The sequence below is a fragment of the Balaenoptera musculus genome, chromosome 12 (assembly GCF_009873245.2).
Source record: "Balaenoptera musculus isolate JJ_BM4_2016_0621 chromosome 12, mBalMus1.pri.v3, whole genome shotgun sequence".
Classification (NCBI taxonomy): domain Eukaryota; kingdom Metazoa; phylum Chordata; class Mammalia; order Artiodactyla; family Balaenopteridae; genus Balaenoptera; species Balaenoptera musculus.
The window spans coordinates 58,632,323-58,649,407 of NC_045796.1; the positions used below are offsets into that span (position 1 = coordinate 58,632,323).

Sequence of the window (17,085 nt, forward strand, 5' to 3'; positions counted from 1 at the left end):
CCATCCAGGACACCTCTTAGCTGCTCTACCTCTCTTAACTGTCCTATGTCCATTCTGGCCTTGCTCTAGCTGTTCTGTATACTGCAGCTAGCTAGAATGATCCTTTCAAAATAAAGCTCCAGAGTGACACATGAATACTTAAAGCTCCTTTAAAAGGGCCCAGGGGTTCCTATAGTGTTGGGCCATTACCTCCCTCCTTTCTTCTTCATCACATACATGTCTCTCCCTCGTTTCCTACCTCCCTGCTTCCTGGCCTTCTTTCAGACCCTCATCATAGAGATGCTCTTTCACTTACCTCTGACCTTTTGCATAACTTGTTCCCTCTGCCTCACACATTCTTCTTTATTCTCTGCTTAGTTGTCCTCTACTAAATCCTTTAGATTTCATCTTTCTTAGAGAAGCCTTTTTTTTACCTCCCTCTCTCACCTCCCTATTATGAACTATATAATAACACGGCCTATGTCTTCCTCCTATTTCTTGCTGTAGTTTTACATTTTTCCGGGCTGTTTTTGATTAATACCACTTTTCAGTAGAAGATCATAAGTCCCATAGGAAAGGGGCTATCTCTGGTTTTGCTCATCATTGTATTATCATGGCCTCACCAGTACCTGGCACACAGTTGGTGCTCACATAGTGTGTGATGAATAAGTGAACAGAAGATGTGGTAGTCTTCGTAAGTCTGAACTTACTCTTAAAGGATTAGGGAGCAACGAACTTCAAAGAAAATCAAGAAAATAATAATTAGTTCCACAGTAAACTGAACATCCAGGCTGAGGAGAGAACAACCTGGAGAAGTGGAACGACATCAAAGATCACTTTGATTACTTTCTTAAGGAATTTTTTTCCCCCCGTAGTCTGTAAAGATCAATGAAAGAATGTTGGTATTCTCCTTAAAAATGTTTCATCCCATACAGTTACTCTTAATATTATTTCATCTAGTTATAGTCTTTTCTGTTAGAAGTTAGAAGTATTAAATTATCTCATTTTCTCCTAAAATAAAATATCCATCTGACTTAGCTATTTTCAGTGATATAGATATCATTCATGCCACCAGTTATTTTGTTAATATATTCTTTCTTTCTTTTATTTCTATTCATTAAGCCCTAGAGGGGTAACCTTTGAACCCTTTTAAAATTTCACATTTTTAAGGGAACAGAGAAAAGTTCCATTTTTCTGAACTATAGCTTACCATAAGAGTACTCAATTATATTCTTGAGATTTTATATATAGCAGTTTCTTTGTTAACCTTGTAATGTTCTCTTCATTTGCAAAGGGAATACTTTTTGATGAGGAAAATTATTATTGCATTTTTCCTTCATTGTTCTTAACATTACTTTTTTCCTAAGTCTTCGAGGATTTTTATTACTGAAATAACACATTCTTATAACAAGTGAATCAACACAAACATGTAAAGAAAAGACTAATGAATTACTTTCTCCTCACTTCACCTCACGCCCAGTACCCTTGCCCCTGAGTGTATTCAGTTTTCTCCTGGCACGTATAACCATATACAAGTTATGTCCATGTTTTTAGGCATTTGAGCTTTTTAAAGTTGGTTATCAGTGGTTTCTGGAATTACAGCACAAATTGAGCACATGGAACAGTTTCTCTCAGAATGATGTTTAGAAACTTTCAGGTATAAACTAAATTTTGATCTGTCCTTGTACAGTTTACAGATCTTCAGCCAAAAGATCAAAAGAAAAAAAAATGCTGTGCCTAATCTTGGAATAAAATTGGAAGCAATACAAGTGGTTTTATTTTCCTGAAACTGGTTCTCTTTATATTATATACATTGTTGAACCCAAGGAACATATATAATGATTCAGACCTGGAAGGCAAACACCATAGAAAATTCTCTGGACAGCTATTCAGAATATTTTACGTTAAATTGTCAGAAGTTAATTTGACAGCTGTTTATTTCACTTTAGAAAATGATATATTGAATCTCTATTTGCTGGTTTCCAGCTGATATTTGGACTTAGAAGCAGTTGGTAGGTATATTTAATAAGTTTAGTTACCACCACAAGCATTTGTTGATTACATTTTTGTAGCCATATTTTGATAAAAGTGAACAAACAATATTTTTATTAAAGCTAAGTATAATATTTTGTGTCCCAAGGAAATCTGATACACCTATTCCTGTACTTGCTCAAAGTGCAAAAAAGGGAGTTGAATATTTAAACTCAATGAACCATTGCAAACGTTTACTGTCTTTTCTGTAACTAGGGTTTTTATCAGTTTTTCTTGTTGTCATAGTAGCATATTTAAGTGAGCAGGGGTGGAAAGGAAGGAACTATGTCTCTGTAGTTAATATTGTAAAACATGATTCTGTTTTTAAGAGAGTAGTATAATAGTCTCAGATCTTATCTTACTTTTTTCTTGGTTTTATGAATGAGTAGATGGGAAATGCAGCTCTAACTATATTATGGCAAATAAAGTGGGCATTTCCAACCTGTACAGCATTCATCAAGTTAGTGGCTGCTCTCGAAATATGGTCAGAGACTTAAGTCTTGTGAAGGGTCTAAGATATTCATGCTAGCTTGCCACAGGCAAACTTCATTGTATACCACACACACACAAATGCACACGCGCGTAGGCGAAAACAAGAGACACCTGGGTAGGGAACCGACCTTATATTTATTCACAGAGCATGGTGTTGGTTGCCCCTCTCTAGCTTTACAGGGTAACATGGTAAGAGCCAGCTACCTCTGCGCACATGGGTGGCCCCATAGGGGTGCTCCAAAATTATGAAACTCGAAGCGTATATAGTTGTTGCTGGCACATCCTCCCTTCTGGTGGGGGGAAGAGAGGGTGTAAGGAGAAAGGGGAGGGAGAGGGAGAAAGAAGGGAGGAAGAAAGGAGACAAAGAAGTAGACCAACTGACCTGCTCAAGGACCTTTCTCTTTCACTCTGGAATATAAACAGATTCTCTCTTGAGGAGGGAAGGGGTGAGCTGTACCCTGGAATATAAGCAGTTGTCTCTTTGAGTGATAAGAAAGGAGCCTCTAGGCTTTATTACCTATAGAATGGGAAGAAATGGCTCTGGGGAAGTGGAGGCATTCTCTACCATTAAAGCCCTTCAGTTTCCACTGCTCTGAAGGCCCTGACCATGTAGGATCACCAGGAATTTCAGAGAGGATTGTTTTCCAACAAGACCTAAAGGTGTCTTGAAAGGACATGTACTCTACTAAACTATCCCAGTAAGATAGTTTGCTACCACTGTCTGCTTTATAAAAATCTTTCTAACCTTACCTAGATTGCATAGTCTCTCCGGTGGTCCTTTGTTATGTTCTCCATGGACTTTGGTCTCATTTTTTTTTTTTACTATGGTATTTTATTTGCTCTGTCTTGTAGCTGTGTTTTTTGAAATCATATGGAGAAAGGCCAAATGCGTGGCTTAATGGATGGTCAGATGGCAGTGTACCTTTTTTTAAGTGCAGTGTAAGTATCTCAACTTGGGTTTGTAGATAAATCTTTTTTTTTTCTTGTTTTTTCCTTTCTCTTACTTTTTTTTCTTATTAAAGAGGGTCAATTGAAGAGTACAATACAGATTTATGGAAAACCTAGGTGTTTTTCATTTTGTAAGCACAAACATGAGAGCAGCCTCAAAAAAATGGAGACAGTTAAGAGCCAATCTAAGAGGAATTACAACTTTGTGATTTTTCCCTTTATAGCAGTACAGTTTTAATTAGTCTAGCTAGCAAATTTTATTGAGAGTATATTGCCTTAGTGGGATTTCTTCTGCTCAAGTAAGTTTTAAAAAAAAGTGTATTCTTTTTAGGGAGAATCTATTCAAGTGTGTCACTTGAGAATATTAAATGCACAGTTGGATGTTTAGAATTATAAGTAGTGATTATTGTCTAAGGAAATAAATGAAAAATACTGATAGAAATCTTAAAAATACATTTTTATGTTGTTATTTTACTGAAATTAGATTCAGTCCAGAACATCTTATAATGTTGAATAATAATAGAACTTCAAGTCCAGCAGCATCTTTAGAAATGAAATTGTTAGCTCACTAATGAATTTTATTTGCATAGTAATAGACTAGCTGGTCTTGCTTAATTTGCTCTACAGAATAGATGTTGCTATTTTGGGGCTGTCAATAACAAATGTCAGTGCAATTTGGATTATCATGGAGGTCAGTAAAGTATTTTTCTGTGTGTGATGCTACAATGTATTAAAGCATTCTTTATTCTGTCTTATCAGTCTTTAGCGGATTAACCTAGGTTTACCAATGAATTAAGTTGACCCACAGTTGTACTATGGGGACTAACTAAGAACAGTGAAATTTGGGTCAGATTTTAGTCATATTTGAAAACATCTTCGATGAAGCATGAATTCAGAGTGGTTGGATTTTTAGAACTTCATTAAATTCCTTCATTATTAAACTAATCATTACAAGTAGGTCAGCTTCAACATAATGTTTCTTAAAAGTTTTGCTTATGTGTGTCTATATGAACATTTTATAATTAGTAATGCTTATAATCTTTTAATACTTATAATGTAGGCTGAAATTTAAAATGGAAAGAGAATTCTAGACTTTTGAAGCTTGTAAATTACTGAGAATGGTTCATAATTTGGGATCTTTTTCTGTAGTCTATTTGCCATGTTAAGGTAAGAGTTACAGTGGGTAGAGTGCCAAATATAGAAACTGCTACACTTTTCTTGTAGCGTATGAACTATATCTGAGTCATCAACCTTAATTCTAGGTATTGAACAGGATGGAGATAGATGGTGTTTAAGACTAAACCAAGGCAATACTGTTAATATTCAGCAAGTATTTATTGAATAGCCAGTGTGTGCCAGAGATTGTGCTAAAGACAGAAGACAGAAAGATACACTCTGCATTAGTGTTGCTTATAATCTGATGAGAACCAAAGGTTAATCAAATAATTATGCATAAAATGTAAATGTACAGATTTCACAATAAACTTTCACCCACTCGTTTTAGCATTTACTGGTGATTTTCTAACTCCCATCCTTCCTTTCATTCCATTGTATGTAAGGAAGAGCTTTCCCCCTTCCCATTTATTCATTTATCTCTCTGTCAACTCAAATTCTTATTGTATTCAAAAGGTTATAATCCATTATTACATTATTACAAGATGACCATATTAGCCCAAATTTGGCAATCGGGAACCCCTTCAAGTTGCCTTCTTTATCCTTTTGACATGCCCACATCCCAGAATTGGAATTAATCATTTCTGATTAATCATTTCTGCAAGCAAACCTGGTAAGAGAATGGTATTTAGAAACCAGTGAAAGTATTTTATTTCTTAAATGAATATTTCCACTTATTTCTTTCCCCAAAATATTATCCAGAAGAATGAAAGAGATTTGGGGTTTTCAGAATTTTCAAGGAAATACAATGTTGAGTTGTTCCTTTCCCCTAGTAGAGTTCCTCTCACAGCTGTTATTTTCAGACTGCTCTGGCGTGCTCCGAGGGGCCACGGGCATTGCTGGCATGAGGGTGGGAGAGGTGTGCTGTTTGGGAGGAGGAAGTGAGATACGAGATTTGGATCTCTCAGGACCACTCAGGTAGCTTAATCTTTTTTTAATATATATATATATAGAGAGAGAGAGAGAGAGAGAGAGAGTGAGCTCCTACAAAAGAGTTTAGTGAAAGAAAGAATTACACAGCCAAAATGAGTTTTTAAACCACTGTTCTGTGGCATTAACTTTTCATAATTTCCATAGGATGAATAGTTTCTGTTCTTGTGGTGGTGATACCAAGTGGACTGATACTTGTGGTGATAACCAGTGGACTGATCTTTTCCGTCTGCAGTATCAATTTAGCTTTTCAGTAGAGGTGGAATTTTGTCTTCCACTTTGTCATGTATACATTGGACTAAGCAAACCAGTAGTTTTTCCCTTCTGGGCCTTGAAAACCAGGTGGAATACGAATGGTACATACTGGCTGAATGCAGTAGCCTGGAAGTTTTTATGTGTAGTGTCAGTAGTCACAGGCAACTGTGACTCCTCTGTTGCTCAAATCAGGTACAAAGTAATGTATTTACATATATGGTAAGACAGACCTGTAGCTGAAAATGCTGTACCACCCCTACAAACTAGGGCTGAGCCAGAAAGTATAGTTTTCCACAGCCCCTTAATGCTTAAGAAAATGTTTTTAATTATGTTAAAAAGTTTATAGCAAAGGGAAAATGCATTCAAAATACTTACTATTTTAAAATTATGTTTTAAAAGCTCTACTTTCTTTCTCTATTTTTTGTGGTCTTAATATTTTAGAGACCATACTGAAATATAACTATCTTATGCTTCAAGTGTATTGTACTATGTCCTGATATATGCAAATTGATTGTAAGATAATACTTTTTACAGTGGGCTTAGCTCTGATGTTATATATTTTTGCTGTAATGGTACATACGGACACTAAGTCGTCCAACTTTTTTTTTAATTATTATACATTTTAATAACGAGTATCTTTTAGGGTTTAGAAGATGTAAAGTATTGTGGATTTCTTTAACCAACTTTAGCAGTTAAAGCTCTATACAACTGAAATATAAAAGCTGATAAATATTAAAATGATTCCTTTAGAGAAATTGATGAAGAATATATTTCACATTCAGGGTAATGCCCTAAAATGTAATTCAGTAATGATAACCTGAATCTGTTTATCACTTAAAAAGCTTAGGTTTCTTGAGAAGAACTGCATATTCTCAGCATGAGAGCCCAGAGGTGGCTCTGAACTGCTGAGTGTAGATCTAATTACACAGCTTGGAGCTGTGGAACCACTTCTCTCTCTACCTCCAGATTACTTTCGTTGGTTTATTTGCATAATTTAATGCATGAAAACTAGTCAGTGAATTATACAGTTTTCTGAGACAGCTAAGACAAGATAAATTAACCCTATTTGATGTAGTTTGTATATGTGATAAACCTTTCACCAGGTCTTTTTAAACTAAAAATTATGCTTTAGTAATGCAGTTCATTGGCAGGAATATCTGATAATAAATGCTAGTTGTTACACTCGTGATTTAAATTTTATTAAGAGAAGTTTAAAACTTATTATTTTAGCCCTATTTTTAGTAATAGTAGTTTTATTGATGTAATCCAAATATAGTAGTGTTAAATTTTCTACCATAATAAAACATAAAAATGCTTTCTTTATTCATGTCCATCAGTAAGACATTATTTTGGTTAATTGATCTGAGTAATTTGATTCATTGTAAATGTAAGTAGCTTTGATTTAGGAACTGTCTTTGACTTCAAAGTCGAGAATTTTTTTTTTAAGATGCTCTTAGACTAGCTCATTTTATAAATTGTTTCTTTTTAAAATCCAAATTTTTAACTTTGCAATGGCATTAAAATGTACAGTTGACCTTTGAACAACGTGGTGTTGGGGGGCACGCCAACCCTCCATACAGTCAAAAATACACCTGTACCTTATCATCAGCCCTTAGTATACGCGGTCCCTTCATACACGTGGTTCCTCCAGATCAGCGATTCTGCATGGGATTCAACCAACAGTGGGTCGTGTAGTTCTGTAGGATTTACTATTGAAAAAAATGTGCAAATAAGTGGACCTGCCCATTTCAAACTCATGTTGTTCAGTGGTCAACTGTATACACATAGCTTTACAACAGTATCAAAAGACTAATAGTAACTATTTTAGTTATTAATTATCAGTGGAATGTTTGCTAATAAATTTAAATAAAACTATCCAGGAAAATTAATTATCTAGTTGAATAATTGGAAGTTAGCTTTATACCCCATATTCTAATAAAAGGTATCAGTGAAAGTATTAACTCAGCCTACATCCTATTATTATTTATAAACTTTTAAATTCATATCTCTGCTCAAAAATGTGCTAAAAATAAATGTTTTTGTGAAGTTGACCATTTTTAACATTGGAATTTCAGCATTTATGAGTGCCCACTGATTTGGTGATAGCAGGGAGAGTGGTTTGGGGGGGATGACAAGGAGACCTCAAAATTAGTAAGGTGTAACGTGCCCTCAGGCAACACCCAAAGAGGGAATATAACTTGGTGGAAAGAAAATAGGCTTTGGACTATCAAATCTGAGGATAATTCCCAGTTCTGCTCTTGAATGAGTAGAAAGTTATTAAAACTCTGAGCTTCAGTTTTCTCATCTGTAAAATTCTAATAGAATTACCTACCTAATTGTGTTGTTAATAGTAAATTAAATAACTATGCCTGGCACCTAGTACTGGGCCTAGCACATAGTAAGCACTTAGTAAATCATATCTTTTATTATTAGTAATGGTGACAACAGTGGAGAGACCTATATACATCTCAAGATTACACAAGGCACAAGTATGAACAAAGTGCTGTGGGAGTGATAGCTTTCCCTGGAGAGATTGGAGAAGAGTCATTAGAACTGGGCCTTAAAGGTTTGTAGAATTTCCCCAGAGGAAGTTGGCAGGAGAACTAAGTAAAGTAAAACATGGGTAAAGGCCTAGAAATATACAAATGCATGGAGGCTTTGAACACAGGAAGGATTTAGAGAGATGACACCCTAAGGCCAATAATGAAGAAACCTGGAATGTCATCACCTTTAAATCAAGGAATTTACTAATTTTGAGAGAGGACCCCAATTAACTTCTAGATTATGCTTTTATTTCTTCTTCTTCTTCTTCTTTTTTTTAATCTGCATCTTCTTCCAGTAGTTGTTCATGTAATGAATGGCAGCTTCTGTGTTCACCATTTCCCAGACTCCAATCGTGCATCATAGTAACTAGATATAAGCTCCATAAGCACAGGGACACGTGCCGGCCTTGCCCACTGTTATATCCCCAATACCTGTCATGTAATTGTTGGATGATCACAGACTCACAGAGGAGCTAAATCAAGCACAAAAATAGTTCAAAATAAATTATAGTCAGTGATAAATGCTTAAGAGAGGGGCCTGTGAATTCTTTGGATGCTCAAAGAATAAAGTATCACTTGTACCTGGAATCGTCAGGGAAATTTTATTATTTTAATTTAACCCATAATAGTAGCATCATCTCCCCCCATGTAGGTATAAGGGTTTCTTTCTTTTCTTTCTTTCTTTTTTCTTTTTTTAAATGACTTTATAAATTTGTACCAATGTTTCAGGTAGTTTATTGGCTACAAAGCTATATTTTAAAACGTTTAAATCAGAGTTCTTTTTATAAGATCTGTCCTCAATCACACTAACTCTTTCTCAGGGAGACCTCCCTAAGTGCCTTCTCGCTCATCTTCACTCTTCATAAAAAACAGGGCCACCTTTTTCTTTTGATAACCCCAGGCCTTTTAAATTGTCCTGTCCATTGTTCTATCAGTTTACATTCCAAAATCGTCTTTAGGTTTTTCCTATGTTTTATCCACCTTTTTCTTTACACTCCTTGAGTCATAATTTTTTTTTATCATCATGTAATGTATATTCCTTTACAAAAAATTCATGTTTTTTCATGATGATGGCATTCTCTTTAACTGCTCAGTTTAAAATCTTTGTCTAACATAAAAATAATTTTTCAAGCATGCTTTTAGTGGTACCGTTTTTTTCTGAGTCTTGAGTGAATTTTCTCTAAGTATACATTTATAATGAGGTTGTATTTTGCCTTTCCAGCTATACTGCTCCTCTGTCTACATGTCCATTTCTGCCTAGAGCCAGTATTCACCAAATCCATATGGATTGGCTGTCTTCTCTGTGCCTTTGACCTCTGTATACTTTTCCAGGAAGTACTATTTATTTTCTTCTGCTAGACCATGTCTCTTTTTTCTTCTTAAAGCATTTCCAGGTGAACTAAAACAAGATAAATGTGTCTCTTCGATCAAAAGTACCACTACCACCCTTCTAAGTTCATTGTTAAATACGTGTTCTTTAAGTTTTTCCTTTGACACCGTAAATCCCTTAGCAATAAAATAGTCACATCAAATATGGTAGTACAATAGTATATTATAAATATACTATTACAACCTCATCACTGATCATTTCTCCTGTTTAATATAATTTATATATTCATAAAACTATTAAGGCTTGTTTCAATAGGTAAGATAAGCAATATAAGATATACAGAGAACACACATTATCTTTTTATACTCCCCATCCCATTTTCATTTGTGGGGTAATTACTTTGGTGGGTTTCCATCCCATATCTCCCTATTTTTAAATACACACACACCCCCTTTATAATATACTCAGAATAATACTATGGAAATTGTTCTTCAACTTGATATTTTTTTACGTGGCACTATATTATGGATATCTTTGTAGATATCTTTGCAGATAGATACGTGTGTGTGTGCGTGCAGATAGATATGTGTGTGTGTGCGTGCAGATAGATAGGTGTGTGTGTGCGTGCAGATAGATGTGTGTGTGCGTGTACAAGAGCAAAATCCAGCTCCGCTTGTGCCCACCATTGGATTTCCAGAGCCACAGAGTGCTACTGAGTTTAGCACCTTTTGTATGTTTATGACTATTTTCATTTTCTTTGCCTATGAATTTCCCAGAAGTCCATAGAGAAAAATCCTGGCAGATTTGAAGAAAAATTAACTATTTCCATACTGAATAAGATATCATAATAAGTCAAAAGATAAAGCATAGACTAGAACAAAAATATTTGCAATATAGAAAAGACCAAAACATTACTATCTTCTGTATTGTAAGAACACCTACAAATTTATAAGAAAAAATGCCCAATAATAAAACAGACAATATTCAGGAATAGGGACATAGTTCCAATGGTCATATATACTTTGACCCAACAATTTCACTTCTATAAAATATCCACAAAATTGTGAAATGACTTGTATACAGAGTTATTTATTACAGCATTGCTTTAAGTAAGAAGGATTAGGAACAACATAAATGGTCCATTAAACAAGGACTGGTTAAGTAAATTGTGGTATTTCTAAGTAAAGGAATACTATGCAAATGAAAAAATAAATGAGAAACTGGGTACTGGTGTGAAAAGATCTTCAGATGACCTAAGTGTCTTTAGCTGGTCAGTATTGGCAGGCCTAAAATGAGAACTGATTCACAGCAATCAGAATGAAGCCTTTTAAAATTGCATTTACTTAATATCACAGATAGTGGTAATATAATCACAGCAATAAAAACTATTTTGTTGCCTACATGCCCTTGTGATATATAAATCTGAAATATACCTGCAGCGGCACTCCTCATTTCAGACTATAGACATGGAAAATGATTTGGCTATTTTCTCCAGTCTCCCAAAGATAGTACTTAAAGAACCATTTTAAATGCACAGAGGAACAGGTCTGGGGGGTTTTGTTTTTGTTTTTGTTTTTTACATACAATGGATGCCATTTCACTGGCTCTCAAATTTTAACATTCATCGTATTAATGGCTTATTAAACCAGATTGCTGGGTACCAGCCTCAGAGTTTTTGGCTCAGATGTGGGGTGACACTATTAATTTGTAGTTGTAACAAGTTTCCAGAGGATGCTCTTGGTCTGGGGACACACTTTAGAATCACTATTTGTTTAGGTCATTGGGGCTTAATTCTCTTGAGGATCCTGGGTTAAGAAGGTTGGGAAGAATTGAGAACAAAGCAAATAAATGGCTGTGCTGGTTAGAGTGAAAACATAAACACCATGACATAAACTTCCTCATCCTCAAGCCTCATTCTTTAACCATTGCAATAGACAATACCGTAAATTATAAAACATTATTTCTCAACAGCATTTCCTGTGGGACATCTATCTGCCATGTTGTATTTTTTCCAGGTATTTCGATTCTTATTCTTCCTTCTTAGTGGAAATTTCTAGGGAAGAGAATTTGATTCAAGATTTCACAATCTTTGGCCTCCTCCCTCCAGTTCTAAAATAATCCCAAGCTTAAATATTTCTACTAATTGTTTTATCCCTAGTTCATCTGGCACAACACCCTTACAAAGGTTGTTAAAGGATAAGTGTTCTTTTAAATTGTTTTTTGTGGTGTTAGATATGCACACACACTTGCATAAGCGAGGAATAAATGTTTATATAGATGTCAGTTTTATAATATTCATTCACTGATCTAACCACTTAGTCTTTTTAGGGTCAAGTTAATTTTCTTAATGTTTATTACCCCTTATTGTGGTGTTAATACTACCAGCTCTGGAAGTCTCCAAGTTCCTGTACAAAGAGTTTTAGCATCATCCTTTGAACTTGTTAGAAATGCAAATTCTTGTCTTGCCTCAGACCTACTTAATTAGAAAGGGGGTAGTTAGAGGAAAGGAGCAGCAGCAGGGGTGGCAGTGTGTAACAAGCCTGCCAGGTGATTTTGATGCATTCCTAAAATTTGAGAGCTGTTGTTTTACTAAATGCAGTGTTTCACTTACCTGATACCCTTTAATCCTTATCGTAATCCTATGACTCTAGTAACTGTCTATGTACTAGAGGAAATAAAGATCAAAGAGGTTAAATAATTTGTTCTAAATCACACTGCTATTAAACAATATTTCAAGAAGTAGAATTTTTTGGTCGTTTTTAAAATAATGTGTCCTCTCTCCTTTGAATACACTGAAACCATATCCAGTTACTTTGGCATTTTGGTTTTCTGAATGATCCTTATCTGAGCTTTTACTTTTCATTAATTTTAATCAGCATCTCATTTGAAGGACACTTTCTTTGATAGTCAAATAACAGGACCAGAACTCAGATTCTCATACTTCTTTCCCAGTCCAGGACTGATTCCATCATACATTTTTTAACTAAATGGCTCTTTAAACCAAAAATAAGTGTATAAAATATTTTAATTGCATTAACCTAACACACCTCGAGTAAAAATATAAACAGTTTTACAAAACAGTCAAAATTTACCAACATTATTGAGTTGAATCTACTGTTCTAATCTTATTTTAGACACACGCCCATTTAACTGCTGTTTGGTTACGAACAGCGTTTCTAAGATTAATTTGGGTTTATTTCTGCCATATGAAACAGTGCTGTCCTCTCTGTTATAATTTTTATATGAGTCTATTTAAATTAATTAACCAAATTAACAAACCATATAATCAAGTATGTTTATAGAGACCCAAAACCTTGTAATGGCCCCTGTTGGAGCCTCTAGACAGAAAATTCTTAATAAGAAAAAGAGTTTATTTTACTGAACAAGACATGATGGATTCTTTAATAAAAAGAAATTGCTACTTTAGTTGTAACTAATATTTCTCTTGGCTGCAGTAGAAAATAATTTGCAAAGTGATAAGTTGACAAGTCAGACTTAAATAATTAATGAAGATTTAGGGTCATATTTTATTTTCCCTATGTTCTCCATATCTGTATTTTAAACGGGATTTACATAATGTGGCATTTGAATTATGGAGATAGAAATCTGGTTGTATTATAAAACCCTAGCCCATCTGGAGAATGATCTTGGGGCTATAGTGGTTATATAAAATATCTTAATAATCCCTGATGTTTCATATGTATAGGTAAATAAAGATGGGTTATTAGGGAATCTTTGTAGTGGTGGTATTATATATGTTTTATTTATGTTTCCTTCTGAACTTCTTTTAACTTAGAAGAAGAAAACTAAGCTGGTGGTAACCATTACCTAATTTCACACAGTAGTACAGTGGAGATCAACAGTCGTTAATAATTCAATTTTTAGACCCCACTGCTAGATATTTTTACTCCGTTGGTTTTAGGGGAGGACTCAGAAATCTATTTCAACAAGCCCCAGCAGTAATTCTGATAAGTGGTCCCTGGGCCTCAGTGTAAGAAACTTTGAACGAAAACGTACTTCTTCAAGGTAACACACGTAAAATTACCAAGGATGAATACTCTAGACTAGTGTATGTAGTCTCCTCCATGCAGACTGCATCCTGCTTCTACAGCCAGCTAGGGCTGATTCCTAGTGATTCTCTCTTGCCGTAACAGTAGAGTTCCAATTTGGTGCCTTGGAACATGTTCATCATGGTATCCCCGGTGCTTTGGCCACTGTTTGGCATGCAGGAGGTATGTGTAAATGTCGTGGCACGGATGAATGAAGGAGACCAGCTGTCTCCATGTTTAGCATTCCTGTGTTATCCGCACTCCATCCGTCTTTTGGATCAGCTCCCTAAATTATGTCTAGTTTTATCTCCCTCCTTAAATTGTATAGAAGAAGGGACCATGTCTTATCCATTTCATATCTCTCCTGCTAACAGTATTTTACACACACACATGTCCAATAAATATATTTTAAGTAAAAGTTATTTTGTGCGTATTTAATCCATCATACAAGATTCCCATCTCCATGAGGGCAGGGACCTTGTCTCTCTTTTTCACAGCAGTTTTCTCAGGGCTTGGTAGTGACTGCATGCTCAGAAATGTTTGAATGAATGAATAACTCAATAAAATAATAAGTAACTTCATTTTAATTGAGATTTTTCTTAGAATTTAATGTTGGGGGTAAATGAGGTTTTGTGTGTGATCAAATTTATTTTTATATAAAAGAAAATAATCTGCCTTCCCCTTTAAAAAGAAACTCATAGTTGAAATGTCCCTACCTTGTAGAAAGACAGGATGGTAGAATTTGACAGATTCTGAATTGGTGAAGCTTCAGCAAGGCATTATGGTTAATAGAATCTTCCATCTAACTTAGTATTAAATAGCTGATGTCAGGAATTATGAAAATATCATCACAGTGAACTTAAATGGCAGTCTCTTGACATCCTGTGAGGTAAAGATGATTCCCCAGAAAGCTAGAGAGCCTGTGAAAAGCAGATTTGGTTTTTGGCAGGGGTGGGAGGTTGAAAATACGGAAAACAAAAAATTTTCTAAGTATCCACGAAACTTTCTGAAATAAATTTTAGTAGCGTACTCTTTAGAAAATATTCTTTTGATCATGTTTCTTTTCAAATCACATTGGTATCAGAAAATAAGTTAGAGCTCTGATAAAGTGTGAAGTCTCAAGCTTTATGTCCTTGAAGGCTGTGATTAACTTATGTTAAATTTCTCCAGATGACTTGCAGTGCTTGTTTTACTTTCTCTAAACACTTTGGGAGATTTTCATTGAGGAACTTCTGGTCTTCTCCAGATTATTTTCTCTCCTTTACTTTGAATACACCCTAAAAGAATATTAGTTAAGTATTCCAGTTTCTTGAATGATGGTTATCTGAGGTTTTACTCTACTATGAATTTTATCAGATCCTATATGTGGAACATTGCCTTTGGCAAGTTTACTGTGGGCTAATTATAAGATTACTATGGGTTAATTATACAGCATGTGCTCTAGATCTTTGTCATTCTGTCTCCTTTCTGGTCAAAGCCCAGGCCTCCTTCCCTTTTTCACTTTTGTTTGTCCTCAAAATGATCTTCTCTTACTCAGGTCAACTCTCATGAACCTATTAATTCCCTGACTAAAAACAATGTGTGTGTCCTTCTAAGTGTGTAACCTGCAAATAACACCAAAGTTCCAGCTTCTGGGAAAACAATTGACAGAAGAACATGGAGAGACACTGGGAAGACAGGCAAGAATTAGGAATTAGTTATGGCTCTTTGGGAAGGCTGGGGCTGAGCTATGGAGGGAGGGGACAGGGAGGTGGAAGCCAAAGAAGAAACATCACAGAGGAGAGAAGGCAGGCCCTGAGAGGCAGCAAATGCAGACTGCTAGTCACTTCCTGATTTTATTCTCTTCATTTGCCTTCACATTCTTCCTGACTACTCTCCCTGGAAGGACTTTTTTTCCACTTCTTCTTGACAGAGCATCCAGACACTCACCTTCCCCTAATTCAGATTTCCACAGTCCGCTTTGTGAATAATTCCACAGGAAGGTCTGCCACAACAGAAAATTCCAAGTACCTCTCTAGAAGCTTTGCATCTCCAGCAGTCCCCTAAACTCTATTCTGAATGGTTGTTCTTAGACATGATTTTGTCCAAGGAAGAGTGGTCTTTATTGTTTCCAGTTTCTTTAACATCTTTATGATACTGGCAATTTCATTGACTGTGGCGAAATAAGGCTCTATTATACTCTGTCCTCGTAAGATATGATTGTGCTAATGAATCATGTCTTCAGAAGAGAAATGCACAAATTAAGTTCCACATTTTATATAATCCATTAATTTCATTCTGACTTCTGCCAATTATAGGCTAATAATAAACAAAGCTATGTTATTGAATTTTACTTAACTTGCCTTTATCCTATATATACTTTGTTCTAAAATAAGCAAATGTTGAAGTATTCATAAACTGGGGGTTTATTTTGAAAAATTAATAGTCATTTATATAGGGTGACTTCCAGACTAGTATTAAGCCATCTTTTAATGAATTTGAGTATTAAATAAACTGCTTTCCTTTATTTTAGGTGATGGTGTTTTGTACATGCTTCGAAATGCCACAGTAAGAAACGGCTATGTCTCTGATAGAAAGAGCCAAGAATAATGGCCAGATTTCCTACTTTTTACCTACTCAAGGACCTGAATATGGACATGCAGAAAAACAGGTAGGGAACAAATGACAGCACAATACAAGAACTAAAGCACATAATGTGCCAGATATACCAGATATTTTATATATGAAAGATCCATGGTTTCCAGTTTCCAATAAGTTAATTTTACAGATTTATCATGTGATAATTTTGACATTTTTTCTTGACTTTCAAAGGATCCGAATGCATGTTGTGTCCAATTATCACTTTTTTCTATATGATTATAATTGTGTTTAGTCCCATAGTTAAAGCATAAAATACAGTTACATTTTATAAAATACATTAACATCTAATGGATTATTGTTCTTTTAAAGATATAATAGATAATTTTTTTTTTTAATTTCTAAGGTTAACATGGACAGATGGTAATTTACATAAACAGAAGCTCTTTTTGAGAGTGAAAGTTTGAGACCAAAAAGGTTCAGAACAGCTGCCTTGCCACTCATTATATGCTCAAAGGACCTAGAAAGTCTGGGTCCTCATTAGAAACACAGAACCTCAGGCCTCACCTGAGACTTACCACATCATAATCTGCATTTCTACTTGATCCCCAGATGATTTATGCACATTACAGTTTGAGAGGCACATCTCTAGGCAATTTGAGTATCGATAGTATTCTAAGATTTATAAAAGGTTTTATTTAATTGTATCAAGTAATGGTTTAGATCAAGAGTGGGCAAACTACAGCCCGAGGGCCAGAGGTGGCAACCTGTTTTTGTA

The 17,085-nt window shown here is 35.1% G+C and overlaps 1 protein-coding gene across 1 annotated transcript in view; it reads left to right on the forward strand.

The window, feature by feature from the left end:
- Nucleotides 1-17,085, forward strand: part of ASCC3 (activating signal cointegrator 1 complex subunit 3) — a 338,512-nt gene that overhangs the window by 161,905 nt on the left and 159,522 nt on the right. The window contains 1 exon segment of the mRNA XM_036871893.1: nt 16,243-16,380. Coding sequence (XP_036727788.1) covers nt 16,243-16,380 — 138 coding nt within the window.